Source organism: Ixodes scapularis, unplaced genomic scaffold (assembly GCF_016920785.2).
Source record: "Ixodes scapularis isolate PalLabHiFi unplaced genomic scaffold, ASM1692078v2 PGA_scaffold1__304_contigs__length_218370807, whole genome shotgun sequence".
Taxonomy (NCBI): domain Eukaryota; kingdom Metazoa; phylum Arthropoda; class Arachnida; order Ixodida; family Ixodidae; genus Ixodes; species Ixodes scapularis.
The window spans coordinates 140,105,644-140,133,471 of record NW_024609846.1 but is presented as its reverse complement, the minus strand read 5'-3'; the positions used below and the strand labels follow the sequence as shown (position 1 = coordinate 140,133,471).

The window sequence follows — 27,828 nt, the reverse complement described above, 5'->3', positions numbered from 1 at the left end:
TGATGATTGATGGTGTATTGACGTGCGTTTGACGTGACTGCCCGCTTTGGTTTTCGCGCAGGCGCACCGGAGCAAGAGCCTGACACAGATCGACTGCCTGGAGGGCGGCCCCAGCGACTCCGGGATGGCGCGCCCGGACGTCGCAGGTGGTAGTCCGCCGTGGCCCGCAGGGAGCCAGGGAGCACCGTCCGTGGACCTCCTGTCGGTGCCGGACGACGGGACGGCCAGGCTCACTCCGACCAGGCCACTGCGCAGCACCGGCAGGGTGAGGCGGCGCGCATCGGTCCACATGGCGCCCGGAAAACATCGGTCTTTGAAACACGTCACGTCCTTAATGTCATCCATCGCTCTGTCTGTGGGTGCCGCCATGTTGAATTTTCTGCGTCACCTATAGACGCTTTACTCAGGCGCCAGAGTACCGCCGCCATTGGCCGACCTTCTCGTAGTCTTGTCTTACCGAGATACCGAGCCACAGAAACGGGCGTTGACGAGCCTCCACAAATGCCAACGCCGAGCAGAAGGACGCAATAAACTCTGATATGGCAATGACCTGGCCTTCAGTGGTAATGATAAAGTGAAGTAAACGGAATAAGGGAAACAAAAACTGACAGTCGGTTATGGCGGCGCCCATGCACAGCTGCTGCAGAGCGTCTGTAGAGGAGGCCAAAGCGGAACACAGGTTGGACATGGATGGATACGTCTAAACCCTTTCAATCGGGCGTCGGATTGCGCCACCTAGCCAAAGCTTTAACTCGGACGATTAACTAACTAGTGTTGTGACAGCGTTCGGCAGCTGCTCGTGTTCAATCGATTAGGAAACGTGTCAAAACCGAACGCAGCACTCGTGTGCAATCCCCGCGTCGGCCTTCTGTAAGTACAGCAGAAAATTCAGCACTATACGGCCTTGCTATGGATATAGCTATACTCACTTTCATCTCAAGAACTGTAGTGAAAAAAGTCCGGCTCCTCGCGGAGCATTACTAATTTCCCCCTTTATGTGGAGAATTAAGGTATATGTAGGGGTATTTTACGTTAGATATACGTTACCTTATCAAGATGCACTGCACACGTTTCAAACGCCGAAAACATCGCTTCTTCCTCCGACGACCAAATCCTGTAAGAACTACTTCGCGAGGAGCATAAATAATGCGCAACACTTCTTTTCTTTTTTTTTTTTATTGACGCCAAAACGAGTATAGTTGGAGTTTTCTCTATCCTCCCGTCCTTTAATTACATCTTACTACCTGTTCTTACCACATGCCATTTTGCTCACCCCAATAATGATGTCGCGGTCGGCGGGGAAGAAAGGGAATGGGTGGACAACAAGTTCTTAGGAATCAACTTGTGCGTATATTTACGGAGAAAAGCAACCAAAGATGAAAGAAATTACCATAAAGAAATGAAATGGTAAATTGCGGCGTAAAAACACGAAAAAAAGAACACAGCTAAACCGTCTCCTCATTTTAGAGTAACTGGTGGCTTCTCCTATATGGCAGAAGGGACGTTTCCGGGTCGATAAGCGTGTGCAGGGCATCGGAGCGATGCCATGGGCTAGGCCGTACGTGGCTGCCGGGCTATACACCTTTTCCACAAGGGCGCAACTATCTTGAATGTCGTCACTTATGGTATGTGTTGAAACATCGTTTTAATGTCTCCACGCCGCTGGAAGGAGTTCGGAAAAAATGCGTGATTGTCACATATTCTATTTTTTACCTCGTCTATATTTTCTCGCATATTTCAGGTTGAAATGGTTTATTATTTTGTCGTCCCGGAAACTAGATGCGTAACCCACATGACTGAGAACAAACCTAAACGAAAACAGCCTATACAGTCGGGTCTAAGGGCGCTGGCACCGTCACCTGGACGCGCCAGGATTCAAACAGCAGCCGTGGCCGCCCGTCGCGGTTTGTTGATCAGCTTCGAATGAATCTTTGATCTCCCGTGCCCGGGCACCCTCACGCGTCTCCATCTCTCCTTCAAAAACGTGACAGATGGAAAGGAACGCTCGACATAACAGTGGCATAACTTTTAGTTTTAACTGGATGTATAACGGCTCTATACAGTGTAACATTTTAACAATCTTTAGTCCCTAGTTTTTTTGTTTTTTTTTGTTTTTTTGCTTTTTTTTGTACGTAAACATTAAGTAAGCTTGTTTCATGTGTACAGGCACTGGTACCGAGCCAAAGCAGTTCCGGTGAGCCACAAGCGTGCGAAAACGGTTATTCCGAAGCATACGGCACATCACGTTGTTCAGGCGTACGGAAACTGAACAGCCCTTGCTACTCTTATTGGGGTTTTCAGTGAAAGGCATCCTTTTACCAAAGAGGTAAAAGACACGTTTTTTTGTCGTTGCGGCATACTTTTATTTAAGCGTATGGAGTAGAACCGACCAACCTGACAGAAGTCATCTGGGACTTAGTCATCCAGTTTAAGTGTGTCTTGCGCGATGTGCTCGTATCGCACTCGAATATAAATTGAGAGAAACCTTCACTTTTTTTTTTTTGGACATGGGCATTCAAAGAGGGCGTCAGCGTTACCGTGGTGTGATCCGGCACGTGCTTGACCTCGAAGTCGGACTGCTTGAGATATGTTCTAGGTAGTGGGTGAACCGAGCCAATGGCGCCTTAAAAGCAGGGAGCCTTTTCGCAGCTCCGTGGTGTGTACATATGCTGAACTTCCACGCAAATAAAGATAGAACTTTTAAGGAGCCTAGAATATAGTGATTGATTCGCGTCGTGGTGTTGCTTTTCCTTCAGCTGATTGATTCTAGTTGTGTTTAGCTTCTACATCGTTTATTGCTATTCTTGTCGTATCCAAAGTTTGCCATAGACTTTCTACAGACTTTCTTTCAACTGAAGTCTATAGAGCGCAGACGAAAGAAATGCTGTAGGATTTTTATACCACGTCTCAATAGAATTTCTGTCGTCGAGCTGAGGCCCATTCTCCTGTTCCAGTGATCGCGGCCAAGACAAATATCCGATTCTTCATGTTCAGTTTTTACGCTAGTCGAACGCGTTAGCGTTTAGGCCTCACATCCCTAGATGCAGCGCACATTTCCAGGTTCTTGAATTTTGCTATTGCGCTGTTTATTTTTACAGAAATTTTTATTTCTTATAGTGTCGAGACCGGTTATAACGAAATAGAGTCTGCAGCGAGGCGATCACGATTTCTCATTCCCTTTCGCGCTTCATTGTAACCGAAGTCGGTTTTAACGAAATAGCGGATATAACGAAGTGATTTCCGATTCCCGTTAACTTCGTTATAACCGGTCTCGACAGTACAAATAATGAAATAACTGACTATCTAGGCAGTTTGGGGACTGAATCGCGTCTTCTTTCCTCATATTTGCGGCGATTTCGTTTAAACCTGGCAATTAGAAAAACGAAACGCAGGTTCTGACAAAAAGTCACAAATCTGGATTAATATGAATAATTATGAATAAAAATATTTTTAATGGCGCTATAAGATGCTAATTTTCTACACATCAAGCTTGAGCATTCCAACCAGGAGCTCGGGAATCACTTGAACGACCTAATCAAGGTGCACGGGATGTTTACAGCTAGATCCTTTGGGACAAGACACACCACAAGAACACTCCGTGTCACATCAGGCAACCTTCTGGCTGGACTAACGTTCCTATAGGCTTGAAATGATGACCGACATTAAACGACATGCTCATCACCATGTTATTTGCCGTAGTCTTCAGAATCCTCGGTAGCATCAAGAAATTGTTCCTCTTCAAAGAGGGGCTGGGTCACGAGAAGATTACGTTCACAAAGTCAAGAGACAAAGCTCGGTTACGCCCATGCACCAGAAACTTAGTCGCTCTCCAGTAACAGTCTGAGGGGTTGCGGAAGTTAGAGACGGCCAAGGTGATTGAAATGAACGATACATTAGAGTGTGTTCCGAGAATCGTCATTGCTTGGGAGAAGACAGGTCGAATTTGACTCTGCGTGGATTTACGAAGACCAAATCAAGCAATCGTCAATGGTCATCCACTTGCACGTACGGAGGAAAAATTTCACCGCCTAAGGCTGATGTTCTTCCCCAAGCTGCTCCTTTCATCGGCTTGCCGTCAGCAGGAGTTAGGGGAGGATAGCAGAAAGCTTACAGCGTTTATAATATATCGCAATCTGTACCGCAAGAGTTCTTTTTTTTTTTGCCTAACCAGCAGCAGCAGCCTTTCCAAGGATGCTGTCAGCAGTACTGCAGGGATTCCGAAACACAGTGGAGTACCTCGATCACATTCTCGTCGCGTGAATATCACAAAAAGACCACGACGAGAGCTTAATGCGAGTCCTATCTCGTTTAGTCGAATAAAATGGGTTGAAACGTAACATACAAAAAATTCACATTTTTGGCCACGGAGTTAGTATGCCTTAGACATTATTTATCCAAAGAAAGTATCAAACCAGCTGAAGAACAATGGACACTACCAGCAAGGCGCCATCCCCTACAGATCTCAAGTCCTTACAGTTCCTTCTCGGACTGGCGCCATATCATTTGAAGCTTGTTTCACACTAAGCAACAGGGGCTGATCCACTCCGTGCCTTGCTACATAAATGGTTTGCTTTTTCGTGGACGATTGACAGCGCGCACGTATTCGAAGACAATAAGAGCCCGATCAAAAACTGTGCTACTCTTCTCTTCTTCACCCTGCACTTCTAACGATCGTTACGAAAGCTGTCTCCAGTTACGGACTGGGTGCTGTCCTACATCCAGAAGATACTCAGTTGACAAACGCTGGCTTGCCTTCGGCCTTGCGAAGGGTGGACAGCGTTCCTTCTTGAGAAGCATTTCCTCCTACGTATAAACCACCAGGTCTTCGTGACCTTACTTTCCAACAGAGTCGATCATAACAGTCGAAATGATTTGGATCATGTTTTAACACGAGCTATTGTTCCAACAGATCCCAATAGAACAACAGATATGCCCAGAAGCCGGAGCATTTGTCCAGTCCACGCCCAAGAAGAAATACGCCACTCTCCAAACAAGCCCTTTTACCGAGAGTCGTGTTGGCCGGGAAAGTATGAGTAGAATGATGGATCGAATAAAGATGTACGTGACACACTGTGACTGGGCTAATCTGCTGCCCGTTCGGTTTCCTACTATACAGCTACATTAGTACACAAAATTAGCGCAATGGACGAACAGAGGAAGAAGCTGTAGATAGGACATCGCTACTTACAACTGACGTTTTATGATAGGATAGAGGAAGACAAAGATAAAGTTGAGATTAAAATCATAGAAAGAGGAGAAGAAAGAATATGCCAGAGAAGGAATGGAAGAAGACGATATCAGAAAATATCTAGAAAAAAGAATAAGGGTGAAGGAAAATAAACATATTAATAAACTACACTAAGAAAAAAAAACTAAAAAGTTTAAAAAGGGAGATTTCTGGGAAAATAAACCTAGGAAAAAATGTGCAGGTACTGTAGTTCCCTCGCACGCATCCACCTGGTTGCTATGACGTGTGCTTCATCTATTTCCCGTGTTCTTTTGTCCACACTTCACAGCAGGATCGTTGTGCAAGAAAACTTGTCAACGAAAGAACTTCATTACCCGCACTATTTTTTTCAATTTTGTTAAATCTTTTTTTATTTTTTATTTTGTTTTTTTATGTATTTTGTTTTTCGCTAGGTTTCGTTTCCTTATGCTTTTTCTTTTTTTCTAGAATTTTTCTGGTATTGCCTTCTTCCTTTCCTTCTCTAGCATAATCTTTCTCCTCCCCTTTTTACGATCTTAACTTCTCTCCTTGGCCAATGAAAAGTATTATTATTATTATTATTATTTAGTGTCAACTTTTCTGATCTTCATCTATCCTCTAATAAAAAGTCAATTGTAAGTAGTGCTCTCTCCTTTCTACTCCTTCCTTCGTTCGTCCATTGTGCTAATTTTGTTCACTATGTTTAACCAACTGGGCTATGAAATTATTTTGATACAACTATGCTTCGTTTCGCATGAAGTCCTGCCGCAGCCAATGCTATACAGTATGCGATAGTGCCGATAAAGCGCCGCCAAGTGCGTCGTCGTGGTGCTGTCGTCTTTATGCGCTTGCAATTCCCGCCCAAAGCAACCACGCATAGAAGAAAGCGCAGGCTCGTGACGCATTCACTGTGCGGGATTGGTTTAGCCCGTGATAGCTAACGCACATAGACAACGGGCACCGTGACGATACACTTTTGGCGGCGCTTCACTGGCTGCATCGGATCGCATAGCGTGGACTGCGGGTGGACTTAAGAGAACACTGCAATCCCCTTCACCCATTTATTAGGCGATTCAATATCGTGTCAGGAGTCAGCCCAATCAGTATTTTGCTGCAGAGTCACGTATATTTTTAATAAATATATATTTAAAAAACTCAACTGCTCGAAACCGAAACCGGAGCACTGAAGCTCATGGCCGGAAGTCACGTGGCTACACCCGACCACGTTTTTTTTTCTCCGTGTTCTTAGGTTGTGGAGCAGACAACGACGACGACGACGAAGTTGCGTGCACCGTTTGTCGTGCACGCACTTATATTCATTCCGCTTGATGTTCTGCGCGTGACGACCGATTAACCGGCACTAGTGCCACTAAATAAGCTACGCTTCCGAGTAACGACACTTGCCCTTGGTATGGCTTAAAATTGTGGTCACCAGTTAACTCAAGGTTTATCTCGAATCACAGGAAACGCTTTTCCCTCTTACACATATGTTTATACAGTTCGCGACAGAAAAAATCTATATTACAAGAGCTTCCTCAGCACCGAATCTAGTGCTGAGGAAGTCGCACTTTTCAAGACGATCGGCAGTTGCGTATGCTCTGCACATGCAAGCACCAAAATGGCGGTGCCCACAAAAACGTTGGGGAACAGAGAGCCGATACTCTAAGCGACAGTTCCCAAGTATAGTGGCTTCACGTCCGTCGCAATATTGGTGCTTCGTGCACCGCCATCGTGTGGTCCACCCCGCGGTACGTTGCCATATTGAGAATGACCCGTAGATGTACTTCTTGTGAACTTTGCAACATTTCTTTTTTTATATTAAAGCATTTGTAGTTTCTTTTGAAACCGCAAAAATGGGGTTCATATTTTTTAAAATTTTTAATAATGGATTTGTGTCTTAGACAACCCACGACTTTTAATATATTTGGTACGCATAGTTTGAACGCCACGTGACCATAGAAACAAGGGTAAACAAGACCGAAACCGACCAATTGTCGACCGGCTGTTTTCGGGCGAAAAAAAAACTAATTTCCAGCCGAAAATGGTGTTCTCGGTAGTTGGGCTCTTGTAGGTCATGTTCAAATAAAAAATCTCGGCGAGACTAAATAGCCGCTTAGTGTTCCTTTAATGTGAAACGGAGTTTTGAAAAACGACTTGGAAATGGCTTCGATCATGGGGAGTTGACATCCTTATGCTCTCTTCGCGCCTCCCGGCCGCGCACGAAATCCTATACACTTTCTAATTGTGCTATTGTTGTGCTGGTATACGTGTAGCTGTAAGCTTTCAATAAGCCACAGAACACCGGCTTATGGCTATAAAGAATGGCACTTTACCGCCCTTAGTATTTGGTCTTGGGGTTTAATCGATTCTACAAGGTTGTTTTGACAACGGCCAGATTTTGGTTCAGCGTTGCTCGTATGACTTGGACTAACTTGGGCCATGTAAGCCGGTCAAAGAACGAGCCGACTCGCATTTGTTCTCACCTGATCCTCTTGTCCCTCAGGTGTCCAGCCAGGAGTTTCTGAGCGTGGCCATCGAAGAGGAGCCGGGAGGGACGCCACAGTGGGAGGTCGTTCGAGCCATCAAGGGAGTGCCTCTACGGTGAGTGGCGCTCGTGGCCCTCGACGCACGCTTGCTGTGAAGGACTCCCTAACTCGCCAAGACGCGGAATTCGCAGCCGTATTACGGGGGCTTATAGAGGAATACGTTTAAATGCGATAGAATTTCTTTTGGCAGGGGGAGAGCGTGACGCGTATGAAGCTTTCATCAAATACTTATTTGCTTTCATTGATTTGAAAAGCTGTCGTCACCAGGCGTCAACCTCTCCCTCTCCTTCACCCTCTCTCCCCGTAGCTGACAAACTGAAAGACAGACACCACCGCCACCGGGTTATCGTCAAAACGAGCCCCTTCTTTTTGTTGAAGTCACGCGCACAGCTGGCATGGAGCCCCAGAAAAGGAGGCACCGCGCAACACACCTTAGATAACAAACCCTTAAAGGGACCATGAAATGACCTTTTTACCGTTGCCAGATAACTTTTACATTTAACCTTCAACGTTCACTGAATGCCGAACGGGCATCCGTTTTCGTCTCGGTTTATTAACTTCTACACAAAAAATAATGAAATATCATTTTTTTCTTTCTCTCCAACAGACCGCAAAACAAGTTGCGGCGTAATTTTGACGGTCGTGACGTACCGTGGAACAGGAACCGGAAGTTCTCTCGGCTGTAGGAGAATGGGAGCGTTAGCGGCGGCGAGTTGGGGGCGCGCCGTTAGGTTTTACTGCGCTGATGGCGCTGATGTCACCGATGTATTTTCTGAATCGTCGCCTCTCATCGCCGCGATAGCCATGGACACATCGCAGCTGAGCGGAATTCAATGAGATATGTTGCGCTACAGCGACAGCATGGGACTAGTCCCATACGCCGGTATGCCTGTTAGGAAGTGCGGCGAGTCTTCCGGTGAAGACTCCAGAAGTCAACCCAACTTTCATTGTTGGTAAAAGGCGGCCCGTGTCAGTCGTTTGCAAAGCGACGTAGATGGAAACAAATTGCCGCGGCGTTTTTCGCGGCCTCGGAGATGCAGGAGCGAGCCGACGTTAAAAAATATACGTTTGCACTACGACAGCGTCAGCAAGAGCCACGTAAATACCAGTTCACACTCGGCAGCACTTCCATCGTTTGGTGGAAGTGCTGTTTTCGCGCTGTTGGTAAGCGCTTCGGGACCGATCTTTCACGATTGCAACTCAATACTGACGTGACACTTGGCAAAGGAAGGTTGGACCGGCATTGCACGTAGCTCCCACGAACTGTTATAGCTTGACAGTGACGTGCAGTCGTGTCAGAATAAAAATGGCATACTATAACAAAGTGTACATACCGTGTTACGAAGGTAATCTATACGGCGTTTATTTGAGCTTTATATCACACAAAACAAGAAGATAGAATCGACGAGTCCCTTTTCGACGACAGTGTTCGTCAACACTGCCTCGGTAAACAAGGGGAAGAGATTGAACTAACCTCTCAATCTAAAATTGAGGTCAGCGATCAAACTATAATACGGGAAGGGTCCACAAGGGTCGCGCGGGCATATTCCATTCAGCACGCCAGCCGCTCGTGGGCAGAGGGTCTTGGCCAAGCACCGCCGAAGCAACGCTGCGCCGGAGTCGGAGTGCCTGCTCCGGAATGCCTGCTAGGCCTATCTGCCGAGCTGGCTTGGTTGCGGGTCGGTGAATTCGTGGCCGTTCTGTCTTTTCTCGGGTGTTTGTGGATCCAGCGTTCTTGTTCGTCGTGGTCTGTTTCAACTACTTTTTCCTTGCTGCTTGAAGCTGGGACGCGCGAGAAGAACACGTAGAAACATAAACGTTCGTTGGTCGTTGCGACCAGTAACTGAGGGACGCTGTCAGCCCTACTGCGCACGCGCAGTAGTTGCTTCATTTACCACAGGCTAGATGGCGCTTGGCTCTCAGCATTATCGAATTCGGCAATTTTCGTCACATCTCTAATTATGCTGCAAAGTGTGGATCTGAATATTATTTAACAAAGCTTTTCGGAAACATTCGCCGGCTATTTATTGTTTACGATCGCAGTGCTGGTGAGGTAGGCTCTTACCCAATAGGCGACGTGGATTCGGCTGACGTGCTGCGATTCCGCGGATGCATCGCACTGAAAAGGCAGAGAGCTTTCGAAGGAAAGAAGGCGCAAAAGAGTCCAGTTTTCTTTTAAAAGTTCTATAGCGAATAATTTTTTTTGGCTCCCTATTTTTTGTGTTTTTGTGTTTCTTTTCACACCTTTTACGACGATCGGTGGATGAAATTCGATTTCAGAATCGTTTCATGGTCCCTTTAAGTGCTGAATGAGATCGCGTCATCAGCGAAGGCCAACGATGGACAGATGGGAAAAGAGTGCCGCATCAGCGCTCGGCTTTGAGTCAAGTTTGAACTTTCAGCCGAACGTAAACGTAATCGCCGTCTCCAATCTGGGCCTAGCGTTTGCCTTCTCTGGTGGCGTCCCCTTATTCAGCACTGCCGCTTTGCCTTCTAGGAGGTGTTGCCCCGCGGCGCGGTGGAATGCGTGCAACCCGCGCGCACAGTGGCCGTTCTGCCTTTGCCAGATTTTCTTCGCTCTGGGTTTCCGTAGTAACGGGAGGTGAACTGTGATGTGTGTGTGTAGTTAAAACTATGGATGCGGTTCCCCCCACGAGTGATACGTATGTGGCTCCTTCCACGAGTGGTATGAATGTGATTCTTTCCACGAGTGATATGGATGGCCGTATCCAAGGACGTCGACGTTCTCTCACAGGCAGAGAGTACGAAAAGAGGGTGGAAAAATTACAGGAAGATCCATTGGTGGATTCTTGGGGAATCCGTAGGTATGAACCTTGAGAAACGCCACAGATGTCACCCTTTGGGAAACGCTAACACTGACCCCGCAACGAGACCAAAAAGTGACAGCAAAAAATGGAAGAAGCAAAAGAGAAAGCCAAACGAAAAAGGTGAAGGGGTCAGCGTTAGCGTTTTCAAAAGGGAGACGTGTGTGGCGTTTCCAAGGCTCATGCTAACGCATATCTTAAGAATCTGCCAATGAATCTTCCTGTACTTTTGTTTTCAAGGTTAAAGGCATTATAGCCAACATTTGAATAGCAGTGGTGCTTTCCTGCCCTATACGTCCTTCTAAAAAAAAGAATGAAAAATCACGCGTTATTGTGATGGGGTTATGATTTTTAGTAATATATTACCCTTTCTATCTTTGCATTAGGGACTCTTTATTCCATACTAACAACAGCAAACATCTATTATTTCATGCAATTTTTTTAGCTTTATCTCGGCTAGCGTCATAGCTACACTTGGGCAGGGCACAGTCAGCACAGCTCAAATTCATTTTTTTTTATCTTTTTTTGCGCGAGTAGGTTGTTTATATACCGTGTCATTGTCGCTCCTATACTCACAAAGCCTGGCAGTTTGACGACGAAGCCATAGAGTGCCCGGTCGCGGATTTGGAGCGCGAGGATCTGGTAGCGCAGAGCATCGAAGAGTCATTTCTCGGGAAACCTTTAAGTCAGTGCACAGCTTTTGCAGTGGCGAGGACCCGAGACACACTTGTTCGCTCGGGAGAAGATGTGTTTCGGCGTCTCGCCACAGCGGGGTGCCAGTCATGTGGCTCTCCTCTCATCCGCTGTTTGCCGCTCCACCTTTTACATTTCGGCGGCCGCTTCTCGTGGCGATCTGCCAGGCTTTGTCTGTATATAGGAGACGATTACCGTATATATATATATATATATATATATATATATATATATATATATATATATATAGGGTGGTCCAAGTCACCAGGCTCGATCTAAAATGGACCGTAAAAATCCACGCCTCCACGTAGCAATCTAAACTTTTCGTCAAAGGTGTATTTCACAGGTTGTTTTTTTCTTGTAAAATTACAAAGCGTAGCTCTTTTTCTGTAAAAAATAAGGTCAAAAAACTTGCCAGGGTCTACGCCGGGCAGCAACGCAGACGACAAAGGTCCAGTAGCGGGATGCGTTTGGCGCTCGTATCGATAAATGGCGCTATCGTTTATAGATGACGTCCTGGACTAATAAGGACCACAATAAATGTTTATTCTCTCTCTCTCTCTCCTTCTCGCGACGGCTCGCGACCACCGTGGTTTATTAAAATAAATATAATCTTTCTGAAATGTAGATTCGGTTAAAAAATAAATGCAAACAATAAAAGCAAAACTTAAAGTAAAAAAAAAAAAAACGCGTCTGCATAACGGCGGCGCTTTTGCTGCCAAGGGATTTCGTCTGCGTGTCGTCTGCTATCTTTCGCTGGTCGGCTGCCCCTTCAGACGCTGCTTCCGACACCATCTATCAATACGAACGCCAAACATACCCCGCTCCTGGACTTGGTCGTCTGAGTCGCCGCCCGGCGTAGACCCTGGCAAGTTTCTTGGCCTTATTTTTTTACTAAAAGAGAACTACGCTTTGCAATTTTACAAGAAAAAACCGACCTGTGAAATACAGATTTGACGAAAAGTTTAGATGGCTACGTGCAGGCGTCGATTTTTACGGTTCAGTTTAGACCGAGCCCGGTGACTTGTAGCACCTTATATATATACCCGATTGACGCCTGATGCTAGGCGCCGAAGAGCTAGGCAACGTAACAACTTTGTTTTGCACACGAATATAAAGACAGTGGTGCTGAGGCGCAAGGATGAACGCTCGCTTACTTTACCTGGTCGCATTATTCGCACGTGACTCTCCCATTTGGAGAAACACTTTCCATATGTAGACGAAAGCATAAAAGCGGAATCTTTGCTGCTAACCCAAACATGTCGGAGAGTTTGATAGACGTGCATTCTCGCTTTCCAACAGATCGTCTTCGCGCTGCGAGAGAGGCTTTTTTATTTGTTCCCCATACTGGCGGGCGACCACTTTTATGAGCGCTGATCATATTCTATTGCGAGTGAGCATAAAATTGAAAAGCACGGCGACTTACATGGTCGAGCTACCAGGACTGAGCACATCAAAATGTCTCTGACATTTAATACATTTTCTAGGACGTGCCCGAAGGTGCAGGTGCGCAAGTACTGAATTTGTGTTTTTATTATCATGTTAAAAGAGAAATGTTTCGGCTTCTCGTAAAACGGTGTCTTTTGCTTTTAAATACAATATATTGTCACGAATAGAAACGTAAACTTGATTAATAAAACTTAAAATAAAACGTAATGCGGCGAGCTGGTGCCGAGAAACTTAAAGTAATAAAGACCGTCTCTTTGACGGCAAACGAAAGTAAGATAAAAAGGACAAGCGCTGGCGGGGATCCAACCCCAGCCAGCGGCGTGGGATTTGAACATGCTGCTGACTCAGCTATTTGCACGCAGCAATATGCAGTGTAGTCACACAGCGGGGACACGTCGGTGGCTCTTTTCACGCGTTCGTGCCGCATGAGCCTGTTTCTGTATGCTAGTGCAACACCCTTTATTAGTATCTTTCGAGCTGCCATTTGTTGGGCTCTCCAAAGAACTCGATACAATCTTATTTTATAAATTCCTTTTCGTGAGTTTTTACGTGGAATAATAAGGAGTTTTCGAAACAGGGTCCCCACCGCTTTGAGTCCCCCGAGCAGCATGTTGCGTTCCACTGCGCAGGCGCAGAAGAAAATTGCATACCTGCAACTTTTTTTAAGGTTGAGACAACGGACAACGATCCTGAAATAAATGTCTGCAGTGCGCCTGCTCTGGTGCTGGAATGAACCCTTTTTATAAAAGTAAAAAAAAAAACATTCTTGGTGAAGTAGCCGTAAACCAAATACAGCTTGATAGTATTCGTAACTTATTTTCGAACGGCTGACAGATTAGTTCAATAAACAAAACAAAAAAAAAGCAGAAAAGAGATTGGTAAACGACCTTTATATTTCAAAGTTCTACCATTCATGAAATGTAGTATTTAACGAGCCAACCGTTTAAGTTTCTATACAACACATAAAAAAGTAGTTGTAGGAGGTGAAGAAGAACCTATATTTAATCAACTTAGCAGGAATGCAGACTAAGTGCACATGTCACGTTAAATCAATGTGCCTGCCAAATTTAGGGGGAAAACTGGATTTTTGTATAGGACCTAGGGCTGACGTGAAGTCACGTGACGAATTTCCCCTCCACGTTTGGTGGAGAAAAGCAATTCGTGTATATGTGACGTGGGGTCAGGTCACAAGACGTCAATTTTCCCGCTAAACTAAGAGGGAAAACTGAATTGCTTTTTAGGTCACGTGACGTCAATTTCTCCGCAAAATTTTGCGGGAAAGGCACGGACGGGCGGACGGAAAGTGTTTGTGGGATTTGGGAGTTGGACGAGGGGGTGGGGGGGGGGGGGGGGGGGGGATTCAGTTGAAAAGCCTTTCATCCTTTAAAATGTGGGAGGGAAAAATGCGTGAGAAATCAACTTCGGCTATGTAGAGGTGACAGAAACAGGATGTTAGAAAAAGATCAGGTGTTTGATAATTTACAAGCAAGCACTTCGCTGTTTGAATCGAGAACGCTGTTTGTGGCTGCTGAAATTATGGGGGCTTAGGACTAGTCAAGCTGTATCAACAGATATTTTTCCAAAGCCACTACCAACACTGTACCTTTGTTGTAAAATAAACGTATTATTATAAATGTTAAGACAAAGTCAGATAGGGCTAAATTTCGAGCGATAGACACATATGTGCACCATTGCGATAGCGAGACGCTGTAGACATGTGATTTTGAGGTGTACGGGGCTTCGTCCATGCCCTCCATGAAGGGGTAACGGATTTGTTGGGAGCCCTGGGTCTCGCTGACCAGGATGGAAAAACGGAGGAACCATGGTCAACTTCCTAGGACATTCCGTGGAACAAAACGTTTCCACTTAAATGTCAAAATTCTAATCGATGTGCGCTCTGACAGATCAGGCATATACAGTCCTCCGGAACATTACGATCCTTTATAAACGAAACAACAAAAATTCACAATTTTCTAAAAGGAACCCGTAGGATTAAATGAAAAATAACTGTAGAGCCGTATAATATAAACTACACGCGTCCAAATGTTTCATTATTACTTGTTGATATTTTATGACTGTCATCTTAAATAGTCTTGGCGAACATAGTGATGTTCGCTTGTTGTTCATTTGAAATTCTCATTTTAGCGCATGCGCCGATGCGTTGATGTCCCAAAAAGCTGGGGACGAAAAGGTTACAGTGACAAAATGGAGGTTTGGAGATTGATGAAAAATGTCTAGAGAAGCGCGATAATACGCAAGATCGGGAGGGTGGATAATTTAACGAGAGACGGAATTCATAGCGAAAATATGAAGCATTGACCAAAGGGCGCTTCTAATTTCCCGACATCATTCATTCATTCAGCCATTTTGTGATAGAACAAACGCTTGCTGGAGGCGATCTGGTCGTCTTCACAATGCCTCGCGATAAAAGGCGCGGACTGGAGAGGATATCGCTGATTTGAAGAGGTAACCCTAAGCGTCACTTGTGCGTACACTTTGGTCATCTCAAGGGCGCTTTTAATTCCCCGCGATATTGTCACGAATGAAGGGGACGAGGGGATGAACAGTGAACTAAATATAAACTTTTAAACGGCGAACTTGTGCCAAACAAAATAAAGACCGAGCGTCGAGGCAGCAGAAAAGCTGGCGGCGATTTGGAGGCGTAACAGCAAGCGAGAGATAGACTGACTCGGACAAGGTCGCGGGCCGCTCCTTATCTAGTGTGCGTCGGCATCGCGAAAAATCGGCCCAGAAGGTTCGAGAATCGAGCATTCGGGGTGAGAATGAACAGGCACTTTCGAAACAAGAATCTAGAGCGAACTTATTAAAGTTACGCCCCGAGTAAGAATAAACGCGACTCTTCTAGAATACCGTGACCGTGCGCTGCTTGCTCGGCCCTGCGCGCGGCAATATTCAAGTTGATGAGTGCTATTCGTATTTGTCACGTAATGTTGTTACAAATATTGGTGATGGATTACTTTCATTACTGGTTACTTAAAAAAAATATGAGCATAATACAGTAACTGGAGCAATACGAGCAGAACATTCAGCAGCATAAAGCGAGCAAGTTCAAGAAATAAAAAAAAACATCAGGAAGGGGAGAATAGACGAAAAGAAAACACAATTTTTGTATGACCGGTCACTAGAACCCTAGAAAAACGGGCAAGGCATGTAATAATATACGAAAGACAAAGATCAAGTAGGACAACGCCGAGTAGGCTCTCCGTCGCCTTCCATCGTATTTTTCTTCTCCCGGACAGGAGAAAGCTCTTCGGGTTTATTGTTTTTGCCCTTTACACCGTTTCACCCTTTTCAACGTCTTCGACGTCTCCATGCTACCTGCACAGACATCGAACGCGGGTTCGTACCCCCTCGATTGGCGGGTTCGCAACTCGTGTGACAGACGATGTAGCCTCGTGCGAGGAGGTCGCGTTCTCTTTGTTTTTGATGTGCACTAGTTTATTCTATCACGCTCTTGAGGCTCGGCTGAAAAGCGCCCGATGCGAGGCCAAGAGCATCGTCTCCGAGGGTACGGACGATTCTTCTTTTGGTTTACTTGTCTGGGCATGGTGGTCGAGTCAACTCTTCACTTTACTGTCAACACAAAGGAGGTGGGGTTTTAGACCATCTAAGGAGTGGCTGACAGAGAGCCCTCTTCTGGCCTCCACGAATATTGGTATAAAAGTGAGAACCGATGAACAATCGATAACCTCTAACCGCCACTTCTTCTCTGACTGATCGAGTTTTCGGTCATGGAGTGTCCGTCGTCTCTATGGCCATCTCTTAATGAATTGTTCAAAATTCAGGGCATTAAGGAGAACCGAAACATAGAGTTTCAGTGCACACTTTGCTTGTCAAAAACAAAAACAAAAAAAAAAAAAACATTGTCATCAACAAGAACAACAAACTCTAATCTACGGAAACACATCAAGGTAAGCTGGGACACCTGCATTCTTCACTGGCTATATATTGTACCATTAAAGCCAAGTATTCCTTTTCTTGTGAGTAACAGATGAAACACCCGAGTCAAAAGGGAGCTTTCGTAGATCGCTTCTTTAGCTCCGGATCTCGTAGGGGAAGTAGACGCTGCTACTGAGCATGCACACCGCTAGCTTTGTCGGCACAATTCCAGGGATCATTTCCGGAGGCCGTAAGCTAGCGGGATGGCGGGTGTAATTGCAGCTTTCGGTGCCTTGTCAGCTTACAGGTGAACGGAGTGCACCTACACTCTTTCTCTTAAATACAATATTCTATTTTTACGAGCACTGCCATAATACGGGCATATAAGAAATGGAAAGTATTGTTGCAGAACATTTTTGAAAAAACATCAAAATTGTTTCTATTGCTCTCTTTAGCGATGTACGGAAAAAGTAACGTGAAAGTAATTTGGAACGTAACGAATAAAGTAATTCGCTACTTTTGAGCGAAAGTAATTTGTAACGTGGTAATCGATTACATTTGAGTCTCGGTAATTTGTAATTGTAACCCATTACATTTTTCAAGTAACGAGCACAAGTCTGGTCTCTGGTCACCATAATTGGTTTCGGAGCGCGGTGCCGTCCAGTGTCGAGAATGACGAATGCCGTATGTTGCGTCCCGCGACTCCAAACCTGAGACTGAATTAAAAACGCTCTCAGGGTTGTTTAATACACAGACCGGAAGTACACTTCCCCACACTTTCCTGCACCGCAGGAATTGCAGGTAAATCGAACGAGCCTCATGTTTATCATGGCCACGCGCTGGAGTTGTCAAAAGCGCGGAACACGCGCAGAGTTCCAGACATTGTTGCGGTTCGGCTATTCTCGTCATTGCAGCGATTGGGCACGGGCCACTACCGGAATGCTTGTCCATGTTGGATGTGTTCCAAATCTTGCCCAAATGGATCCGAATTACTCCCGCGGGTCGTGTCACGTGACGACACAGACTGAAAAACGCTGGACGCGGGTAGGTTTTAAAACGCCAAGGTGCAAAACCCTTACCCTGGAGTAGGATCGAGTAAATTTTGGAATAAGGCCCTAGTGATGATCCCAGGCTCAAATCGAGTGCAATGCTCTGGTCCAAACCTCCAAGCCGGGTCCAGATATTGTCACTGGAGGACTATGCTGCCGCGACCTCCAAGCTATACATCGTCAGGTTTTGCAAAGCAAAGATTGCAAGAAAGCGCTCGCTTTTCTCCTAAACAAACACGTTTCATGGCCAGTGGCGTTTCGTGCGAGCATACTCGGGTCTCCATTAGTGCCGATAAGCTCGTGTAAAGTGGAAAACATTCGCAACTTTCAACGATGGTGGTATTGCGGTGTGAGAATCGCGCTCCCTATCTCCTGGATGATCGGTTTCAAAGTAAAGGTGCTAGCTTTCAGGTTCTTGACGCAGAAGTATGACGTAAGACTTTTCTGTAGCTCGTATTTTACAAAATTTGATTTACTTGCTCGTCACGAACCGAACCTCGTTCAGCTGTTTTACCGCGATCATCCAGACGACAGCCATTTTGATAGGAACCAGAGCGGCCCCTATAGGGCGTGAAAGTTGAGCTTTCCAACTAAATATCGTTTTAAGCGTAGATCACGATTGGTTGTTTGTTGTGGCGTGCCGTGATTTGCCGAAAACATTTTGGAAATCGCGGAGAAAAGTTGAAGGCGGCAGTCTGGGCTGTAACGCGTTTTGCAGTTGACAGTATAGACCCCTTACAGGGTTTCGCTTGCAACTATCACGAGGGGAGATCATTGAGTCAGCGTGCTACGCCTACACCTCCTAAATAGCGAGACCGTATTGCTGTATTTTGTACTCGCCATCCGGAAACCACCGCAGGGGCAGAGATGGAGCGCAGCACCCTGGTGCAATCTGTACCCTTCGCTGGCCGCCTGTAGGTGGCGTAGTTAATACAGCCCTACGGTCTTGATACCAAAGAGGTGCTATACCTATGCACACATCGCGACACTGTTAGCGCGAACACAACATCGGCGCCTTTTCTCATTTTATTAGGAAGACTATTAGTGGGCCCACAATTTTACCCCTTATATTAAAGCCCTAAATGAGCTCTTTCTATAGCGATATTATCTTTGATGACAAACTTTAGGTTCTAAGAGAAAAACACAAAAAACTGGCGATCGCTTGTTCGCGCTAACAGTGTCGCGCTCTTTACGTCATGCATTTCCTGCGAATGACTTCCCATCTGACAAATGATATCGTGGGATTAATGGTTGGGTCAGAAAAGTTGCACAACAGTAACGCAGTTGTCTAACATACGCTCACCAACGTTGCAGCTGTAGTTATAACACTGGGAAATCGTCCCCTACCCAACGAGCAGCCGTAAGTGTTCAGCAACCATCCAACAAATCGTTCAACGCGGTTGCCGCAGTTAAAGGGTTTTTATTCGGCGTAATCACCGTGTTGTCATATATGTCCCCAAAACACCGACACAATATTTGGTGCGACTTACCTGAGCGACACAAACTTCACCTACCGGTCCATCAAAATGACGTGCCAGTGGTTACGACAACCTAGAAGTTTTCGCTTCTAAAGTTATGCGGTGGCTGAGTATGGGGCAACCACGTTTCGCGACCGAAACCGCTACGCAGTATTTAGCCAGCAAGAGACTGCCGCCTCTCCGATACCGCGCATGTCGTGCACTCAGCCGCGCCATACTCAACCGTGCTTTGTCATAACACTCTTGGCCCAATTGAGCAATCAAGCTTCTCAAGGAAGGTTTCAACATATTTTTCTGCCGAAAATAAATTGCTGCTGTGAGGTTGCCAGACACAATACACAGTAATCCGCGCAGCATTCACACAAAGAATGTGCGCCACACAAGTTAACATTACCATGGCTTTTCAAGACTCACCGAACAATGTCGCAGGTAACGGCGACATAAAAGCGACTGTCTTTCTACCGTCTACCAACGGAAGCTCGAAAGGCGGCACTAACAGTTTCATACTTGGTAAGCAGCGCTGGAATATACCCCTACACTCTCAGAAATACGGGGTGTAGTCCTTACCCCTTGTCCCATACACTCTAAAAAAAGTTTGTGCGTCTGCTTTCCCGCACAACACTCGGGGAGCCAATCACCGGAACTTACGGAGGGAGCTTAGCGAATGGCAATGCCGCAACATCTGTTTAGACCAAAAAACGCAGTCTGAGTTGTGACATTAAGCAATGCAAAACGTCACTCTTGCATTGCTTAATGTCACAACTCAGACTGCGTTTTTTGGTCTAAACATATGTTTCGGCATTGCCATTCGCTGAGCTCCCTCCGTAAGTTCCGGTGATTGGCTCCCCGAGTGTTGTGCGGGAAAGCAGACGCACAGGCTTTTTTTAGAGTGTATATGATACCCAAAAAAAACTACGATTCGGCGTTCAATTCGCTGACGTCGAACCGACAATACCAACTTTCCCAAGTGGCTTGATAGTTAAATGATGCAACTTATTAAAATAGATAATGAACGCATTAGAGACTCCAATAAAACACTCAAGGTTTTGTTGGCTCTGCTGCAAAACCTTAGTCTTTTGTTTACAGCGAAGCTGTTTATGGCTAGGGTTCCGCGGTTGTTTTTGTTTTGTTTTTTGTGTGCGTCAACAAAACCTCAAAGAGCGCTCTCACCGCCCTTTCTTTGTCGTCGTTCCAAGCGCCTGCGTGCCTAGTTTCCTTTCCTTCCGCCGGGTGGCGGTCCCGTCGCGGGTGTCTAGTTTCCTCCGGCTCCTTGGGGCGGCGATAGTCCTCCACATGTGTGTGCGTACCTTTCGTCACGATTACCACCGATCAAGTCAATAAATGCTTCCGTGCCTTTGTTCTAACTTCTGTGTCACGTCTGTGTTGTGTGCTAAACAGCTTCGCTGGTCATCCACCTTCATAGAGTGGAATGGCTCCTGATTTTTTTTGAAGGCTTTCATACGTACACGATAGTTATTTAGTAAGTTATATTAAACAGCTATCAAGCCGCTCCTAAAATTATTCGTCAAGGGGTGTATGTACAGCACCCCCTATTTCTAAGCGCGTATTCGCGACTCCAATTCACTATAGGTGGCGCCACTCGTTTTCCAAAATGGCGGTTATAGTGATGGTCAGAGATACGTGCCGCTGCTGAGCCTGTCTAGTGTACTGATTTCACTGAGCGACATAAATTATTTCTGGTAATACGAGGAAGCTAGGGTGTTATGAGCGCAGGTCACCTCTTTATCCGGAAAACAAAACCGGCGTTTGGCGTAATATTTACGGCACGTGTTAATTCTGGAGCGAAACCGAAACTAACCTCTATTTTGGATTTAATTTGTCGGTACAGGTCTTACTTTTGGATTATTTTATAACTCAAAGATGTGTCGCACATCGTAATTATTTAGTTTAAAAGTTGTTCGCCGAAACTTTATTTTTTTTACATGGCACTTCAAAATATTTTGGACATTTCAGTGTCCCTTTAAATACAGACTCTTTCAGTCACCTTACAGGTAACATAGAATATCGTATTTGTCGAAAAAGCATTTGCGAGTTTTGGCTGCCTTTTCTCGCTCAGATAATTGTCATGTGAAATAATGAACTGCTTGTCTTTCAAATGATTTTTGGGTATTTAAATGATTAACTGTTTAACATTATTCCCAGCACAACAATAACTGAATAAATCAAATTTTTGCAGTATGTTCAGAAAAAGTATAAATTAAGAGACGCTGTTCTTACTACAAAAACTCAAAGATGAAATGTGAGTCGGACAGCTGAAGTGTGTGTGTTTTCTAAAGCAACGCGTGACGATGAGAACTTTATATTACTCCAGTGTTTGACTGTTTGTCTATCTTGATGACGATTTCAGAGTTTTTCATATGCTGAAAAGAAAACAAAATGATACCTCTCTGGAAATACTATTATGGATAAATGTCGTATTTTTTGTCGTGACGTTTAAGGGGGGCGTACATTGCCGCGATCTGTATTAATATTTAATATTAAAATTAGCATAATTTAATACGTAACTTTTAAGCTCTGATATAATTTGTTGCCTATGATCGAATTTAAAACGCGCGAACAAGTATTTGCAAAATTTTTAATTGCCAATTTATAAAATAAAAATAGTATAAACTCATTGAAAGTATTCTAGCTAATGTGAGAGATCTATGTAAAATAACATCAATTGTGGGTAAAGCATTTCGTGCTATCAAAGTCGCGACTTTTGATAGTCGGCGAAATTCCAAAGTCGCCTCCGATATCATTCGAAATCAAATGCCGCCTCCCTCCCCCCCCCCCCCCCCCCCCAAAAAAAAAAGAAAAAGAAATGATAATAATAAAAATTAAAAAAAAAAAAAAACGGATTTAGTACGTTTTCTTTGATTACCAAAAATTTCTAAACATTTGGCCGCTTGAATTTTTACGCGCCGTCGTTTTGTCCATCTCAGCCTTTCCAGTTGGAGGGAACGACTACCTACTCGCACGCCTGCTCACTGCAGCACGTTTCGTTGCCGTTGAAAGACCGGTGAAATAGTAGAAAGTTTTAGTACTGCGTATACGAGCGAACGCAAGCGCTGTTTGTTTGCGTTAGCTTTGCGTGCTCCACACTGCCCGTGCACGGAGCCCAAAATTGCGATCTTACATTGGCGCATGGCGATGACGCGCATGCGGAACGTGGTGCACGCAACTCTAACGAAAACACTCTGCGCTTGCGTTTGTTTCTATACGCTATACTAAAACTGAGCTCTGATAAGGTACAATCTCATACCGGCTGCAGCACTACGCCGGGAGAGTGCAGAGTGTTGTCTGCATTCGGAAATGACATTACACGAGCCATGATCGCGAGCAGTTCCGCCGTGGCCTCTGAGCAGGAGAATGGGGGGACCCTCACTAGAGCGCTTTCCGTTTCCGCCGCAGGAGGGCGAGCAACGAGCTGGAGTCGCGTATACGGCGAGCAAGTGTCCGAAAACACGTCTTTGGCGTATCGGAACGCAAAAAGGGGACAGCCAGTCAACGGGCATCATAAAATAACGCGCGGAGAACCCGCGATTACGAGGCAGCCAAGCGCGCTGCGTTATCGGTCAAGGTCGGGGGGAAAACAAAAGCAGGGCGTTGCATTGGGCGGGTAAGCAAACACTCGATGTGTGCAGACATCAGACGAACCCGGACGCCGCGTAAAATGCGCAATATTGCTTGTCAAGATTTTTAAAAAAAATAAAGAAAAAAAAAAGAAACGCACAGATGACCAATGTTTATTCATATGCTCGGCATTTCGTAAGCACAATAAAACCCCTTCGAAAGTCACGAATACCGATTGTTCGAAGGTCTGCACAGCTGCATAATGGCGGAAGAACCGATATCGCGGATTGTGCAAATCTAAAATTATAGAGAGGTAACGCGAGCTTAAACGCACACACTGAAAGCGCGAGGTCTCGGTGCACGCCCGCGCCCGATTAGCTCAGCCGGGGATGACATGCACACTGAGACACGACGAGTTGCTTTGACGTTACGCGTTTGGCGCTGTGCGTTTGGCCCCGTCGACTATCTAGCTTCTAACTTTGGCGGCGTTATTTCTGTCCGCCATTGTGCAAGGATTCCACAGCTTCTAGCGGAGGCAGACATTCAAAGAGGTCTATTGATCTTTTGACGTCCATTTTGTTCCCTTCTGGCCGTCATTGCGAATGTGGGGACCTCCGGATGAATGCGGTACTTCTGGTGCGGAAAAATAATATTGTTCCAAGCTGTCCTCAGTATCATTCTATGGCTACGTACACCCGTTTTCACCTCGAGAAAAAAGGCAAGTTTTGCGCATTGTTCATACGCGGCGCGTAGTTCTTACGAGATTTGGTTGACGGAGGAAAAAGCTAAGCTTTTCGCCGTCTGGAACGTCTACGTCTTGATAAGACAACATATATCTGATCTAAATATACCCGCATACGTCATAATTATCAACATAAAGGGAGAAATTAGTAATGGGGGGGATCCGCGAAGAGCCGGACTTGTTTTACTGTATACGGTATAGATGTTTCACATTTCATCTTCCGTTCAGTGAGCAAATGTGAAGATAATAAAAGCCATAATCGAAGCACCTTTCTCGAAAACTAGATCCCCAGGTGGTCGAAATTGATCACCAGTCCATCGCTGGGGCGTGCGAGATGCCCGTCGTTCGTTTGGCACGTAAAACACCCAAATTTAATTTGAAAACTAGACATGTTTCATCTTATATTAAAAAAAAAATAAAAATTAAAGCGGGAAGGCAATTGTCTATTTTTATTCTGGTTTCATCTGCCGTCATAATATTCGTTGCCCTCCAGTCGACAACAATACAACTTTTTTTTAAACACAGAACCTGTTATCTGACTGGCACGCCTATTGCCTTTTCCCGCTCTCACTCCAATGACAGAACTGAAAAAGAGTGAGAACTAAGCTGACAGGAGACTGCGGACGACGAGCAACTACGGCGTTGGTCAAAGCTGGTGGTTCCGTGGCGGCGTCGGCGAGAACGTCTGGCTGGAGCGCTTGCTAGCCCTAATCTCGAACAATCTCGGCAATTGAGAGCGAATGTGAACTTTCCGCGGCAGGTACAAGCTTCTTTAGTTCTTCACAAACGATGTCCCGGATGATTTCGCGGATACGCCGGGATATTGGAGCTGCTGACATAGCTGGACGGCGTGGATGCAGTGACGCCAGGAACTTGATGGTAGCGCATGGGTGGCTCGTGCCTGTTCGACGTTGATCGCCTCCGTCGGAAAACTTTCGACGGTAATAGTTCGACACCGCACAAGCCCTCTGAAGATGGTTTCATTCATCCCTCGCATTATAACCGTCAGCTTCTTTGCTCCAGCAGAGTCATAATCCGTGCGGTTGCTGAGTAAAAGAATATCGTCGACAAAGCTAACGAAGCTCTCGTTAAGGCCTTGAACCCTCGCTTGAAGAAGTTGGTTGGTTGGTGAGTGTACATCGGAGCTCAGGCTTGAGTTGTTCCCAGGAGGTGATCGACGCTTCATGATTTTTAAACCAGTTCCGTGCTGTGGCTTCCAAAGCGAAGTAAGCGTTCTGAAGACACTGCTCCGGTGTCCATCCGTTATGGCGGGCCACTCGTTCGTACAGCGGGACCCGGTCGTCGATTCGTAGCTTTTTCCGTGGAAAGGAGCCGGTGTCCGGGAGGCCCGACGGGCAGGATGACGACGGATGGGGTAGTCATCGCCGCGCTCTTCTTTCTTTGCTTTTACGGCAGGGGGCCGAATTTCAGGGCCTGTCTTTTGGTACGGCGGCTTGCTCGTGAGTTGGCGTCCTCCTCGAAAAGTCTTTTCTCACTGGGGAGCGGGCGAGCACTGGGGGTTCTCGGAGGTGTCTGCTGCATGGGTTGTACTTCGCACCTCCACCAAAATGACAATTGATAAGGCGACGAATGACTGAAGAAAACTAAACGTTTGATGGGGCGACCTTGTGTCCAAAATAAAATATCAATGAATGGCGAATAACAGACGTCCCATTTGTTGATGACGTAATGGCAGGATCCAGCGCAAGCGAAAGAGTGACCCCGGTTCGCCGCGCGCAGCTCCCTGTGTACACGCGTTGACTTCTGAAACAATCGGCGTGGAATGTTCGGCGGGTAGAATATTCCGACCTCGAATAAGTAACAGAAGTTTTGAATACACCAGAACGCGACATTTACAGAAATAACAAAAGGGTGCGTCCGTTCCTAGGCTTCGAACCTTGGCCATTACGTAGGAGCCAATCACGGTAACTATGCGGCCATGCACGCGTTTTTTTTTGTTTTTTTTCCTAAATTTAATGCTTGTTTGTCATTACTAACAAATACGTCGTACAAAAGAATTCTCAGGACTCAGATTGGGATGAAATCCTGCCCTTCGCCACATTCGCATCCCGAAGGAAAAATCCATCAATGTAACCCTGTTTGGCAGTCAATGTTTTCTAGTGGACCGCTGACTGTGCCTGACTGTACGTCAAGCATGTCTGATTGGCGAACAAGTTTCTCTGACCGAGAGTCAAACTCCCGTCAGACCCCGCTTGTCGGCTTTCTGATGGTTTCCTGGTGGCAGTCGGCCGCCGCGAAATGCCATCACGACGTCTTGGTGGTGATTCTGACTGTACATCGATTGTCTCTGACTGTACGTCAGAAAGCTTTGACGTGCAGACAGACGTACGGTCAAAGCACGTAAAGTTCGTTCGGATACCACTATTTCGTCAAATCTATGAATACGAAAAGTAATCTATGCACGAGAAAACGATTTCGGGACGTAAGCCCATAAAACCGCTGACGTTAGAGATATGACACGCAACCGACCGACAACCTTGATCAGAAGCCCGCCGAAGCGCCGAACACGACACTTCGCACTTCGCTTCGCCCATAGAGGCTTCGCCGAGCTTTCATGAACGATCGCTTTCGACTCCTTTTGTTTGCCCGCTTGCTCCAACCTGTCGATCCTGCCCGGGCTCTACAATGTCTTATGTCTTAGTAGAATTTCCACTCGACAAGACCCAGCCTGTTGTGTGTTCCGACGATGTAAGGGACTTTAGCGGTGTAGTTGAAGACGACAAGGTGTACCAGGTAGAGCACTGCACAGGCCGGAATTTCTAGGCCCGGCCCGACCCGGCCCGGTAGAGACACGGCCCGGGCCCGGCCCGAGCCCGACAGAATATTTTATTTCTAGGCCCGGCCCGACCCGGCCCGGTAGAGACACGGCCCGGGCCCGGCCCGAGCCCGATAACATTTTCAAATATGAGCCCAAGCCCAGCCCGAGCCGGAAAACTGGGACCGAGTTTTTTATATAATAAATATGTCGACTTAGAATATGTATTGTCGAAAGTATGGGTGAAATATGCGCATCATTTGCGACGGGCTTTGAACTCATGGCACACCGACAATCCTTGAGACAAAAGTGGGGAATTTTTTATTTATGAATTTATTGAAGAGATATTGCACTTTTCGTTGTTCTATTCAATTCGTTTAAGAGAAATTTCCTTCCTACATATTTTTGTGGAGAAACAAAAAATATCCATGGACTCTCTCTTCAGGCAGGTCCGTCTTGCTTCCATAATGGAGCCCGCCGCGCTAAAGTTCCGTTCGCTGCTAGCACTTGTAGCAGGGATACACAGGATGCGTTTGGATAGAATGGACAGTTTCGGGAATCCTTTCTCTTGCGCTCTCCAGAAGTCACAAAGCTCAGCCAATCCTGAGCACGAGTAGTCTTTCTTGCCGTGTAGATCCTCCTCCAATTCGTCGGTGGCTACCTTGTCCACCTCCGCGTCACACCAGTCTTCAAACAAACCCTGGCACCTTCTTTTTGATGCGGGATCTCGAACGTCATCGTTTGTCTCATCTTCATCTTGGGTCATTGCTTCGGTGACACGGGCAAGTAGCTTTCTGACGTGCGCGTAAACTTCAAAGCGCTCGTCCTCGGGCAACGTGCGGAGTTGGCGGAACTGAGGCCAGAGAAATGTGGCGGTCTTGTAGAGGAGGAACATTTTCAGCTTCGTGTCCCGGAAATGACGAGCACGGGACTTGATCTTCTCGATTTTCACTGCCTCTACAGCAGACACCGCAGCACCAGGTTTGAGATGTTTCTTCAACGCAGAAGCGTAAAGGACAACCAGAGGAAGTGTTGGACGTATTTCCTCTTCGAGCGCGTCGGTAGCATCTTTGAAGGGTTGCAGGAACACGATTAACTCGTTGAGTGTTGTCTTGTTCACGCTTTCCATCAATAGATTGTTCCTTAACTCCAGTAGAGCTTCTATCTCCTCGAACTGAGAGCAGACGGACTTTAGCATGGACACCTTTGAATTTAAATTTACGACACACGACCCGGGCCGACGCGATTTAAAATTTACGGCACACGACTGACCAGGCACGGCCCGGAAATTTTTTTTTTCAAGGCCGAGCCCGGCCCGGGCTCTAAAAAATGCGTGCTACCCGACCCGAGCCCGGCCCGCGGGCCGGGCCGGGCCCGGGTTTTGCCCGAGCCCGTGCAGTGCTCTAGTACCAGGTCTACTGGGCCGGTGACGCGCGAACAAAAGGATCGTTCTACGACGCGAAAGTACTCTACATGGCAGGTGAGTAGAACTGAAGTACGGCGAGTGATGTGCGAGTGCTTTGCATAACATGCTGACGGCTTAACTGCATTTGCAGCCGAAACATCTCGTATAAAACGAATAGTCAAA

At 46.2% G+C, this 27,828-nt stretch overlaps 1 protein-coding gene across 1 annotated transcript in view; it reads left to right on the top strand.

Annotated features, from left to right (window-relative positions):
- The window catches only part of LOC8035386 (pleckstrin homology domain-containing family G member 5), a 432,434-nt gene that overhangs the window by 180,759 nt on the left and 223,847 nt on the right, over positions 1-27,828 (top strand). The window contains exons 2-3 of the mRNA XM_042290955.1: positions 62-265; positions 7,710-7,807. Of these exons, the coding sequence (XP_042146889.1) occupies positions 62-265; positions 7,710-7,807 (302 nt within the window). The remainder of the gene's footprint in view (positions 1-61; positions 266-7,709; positions 7,808-27,828) is intronic.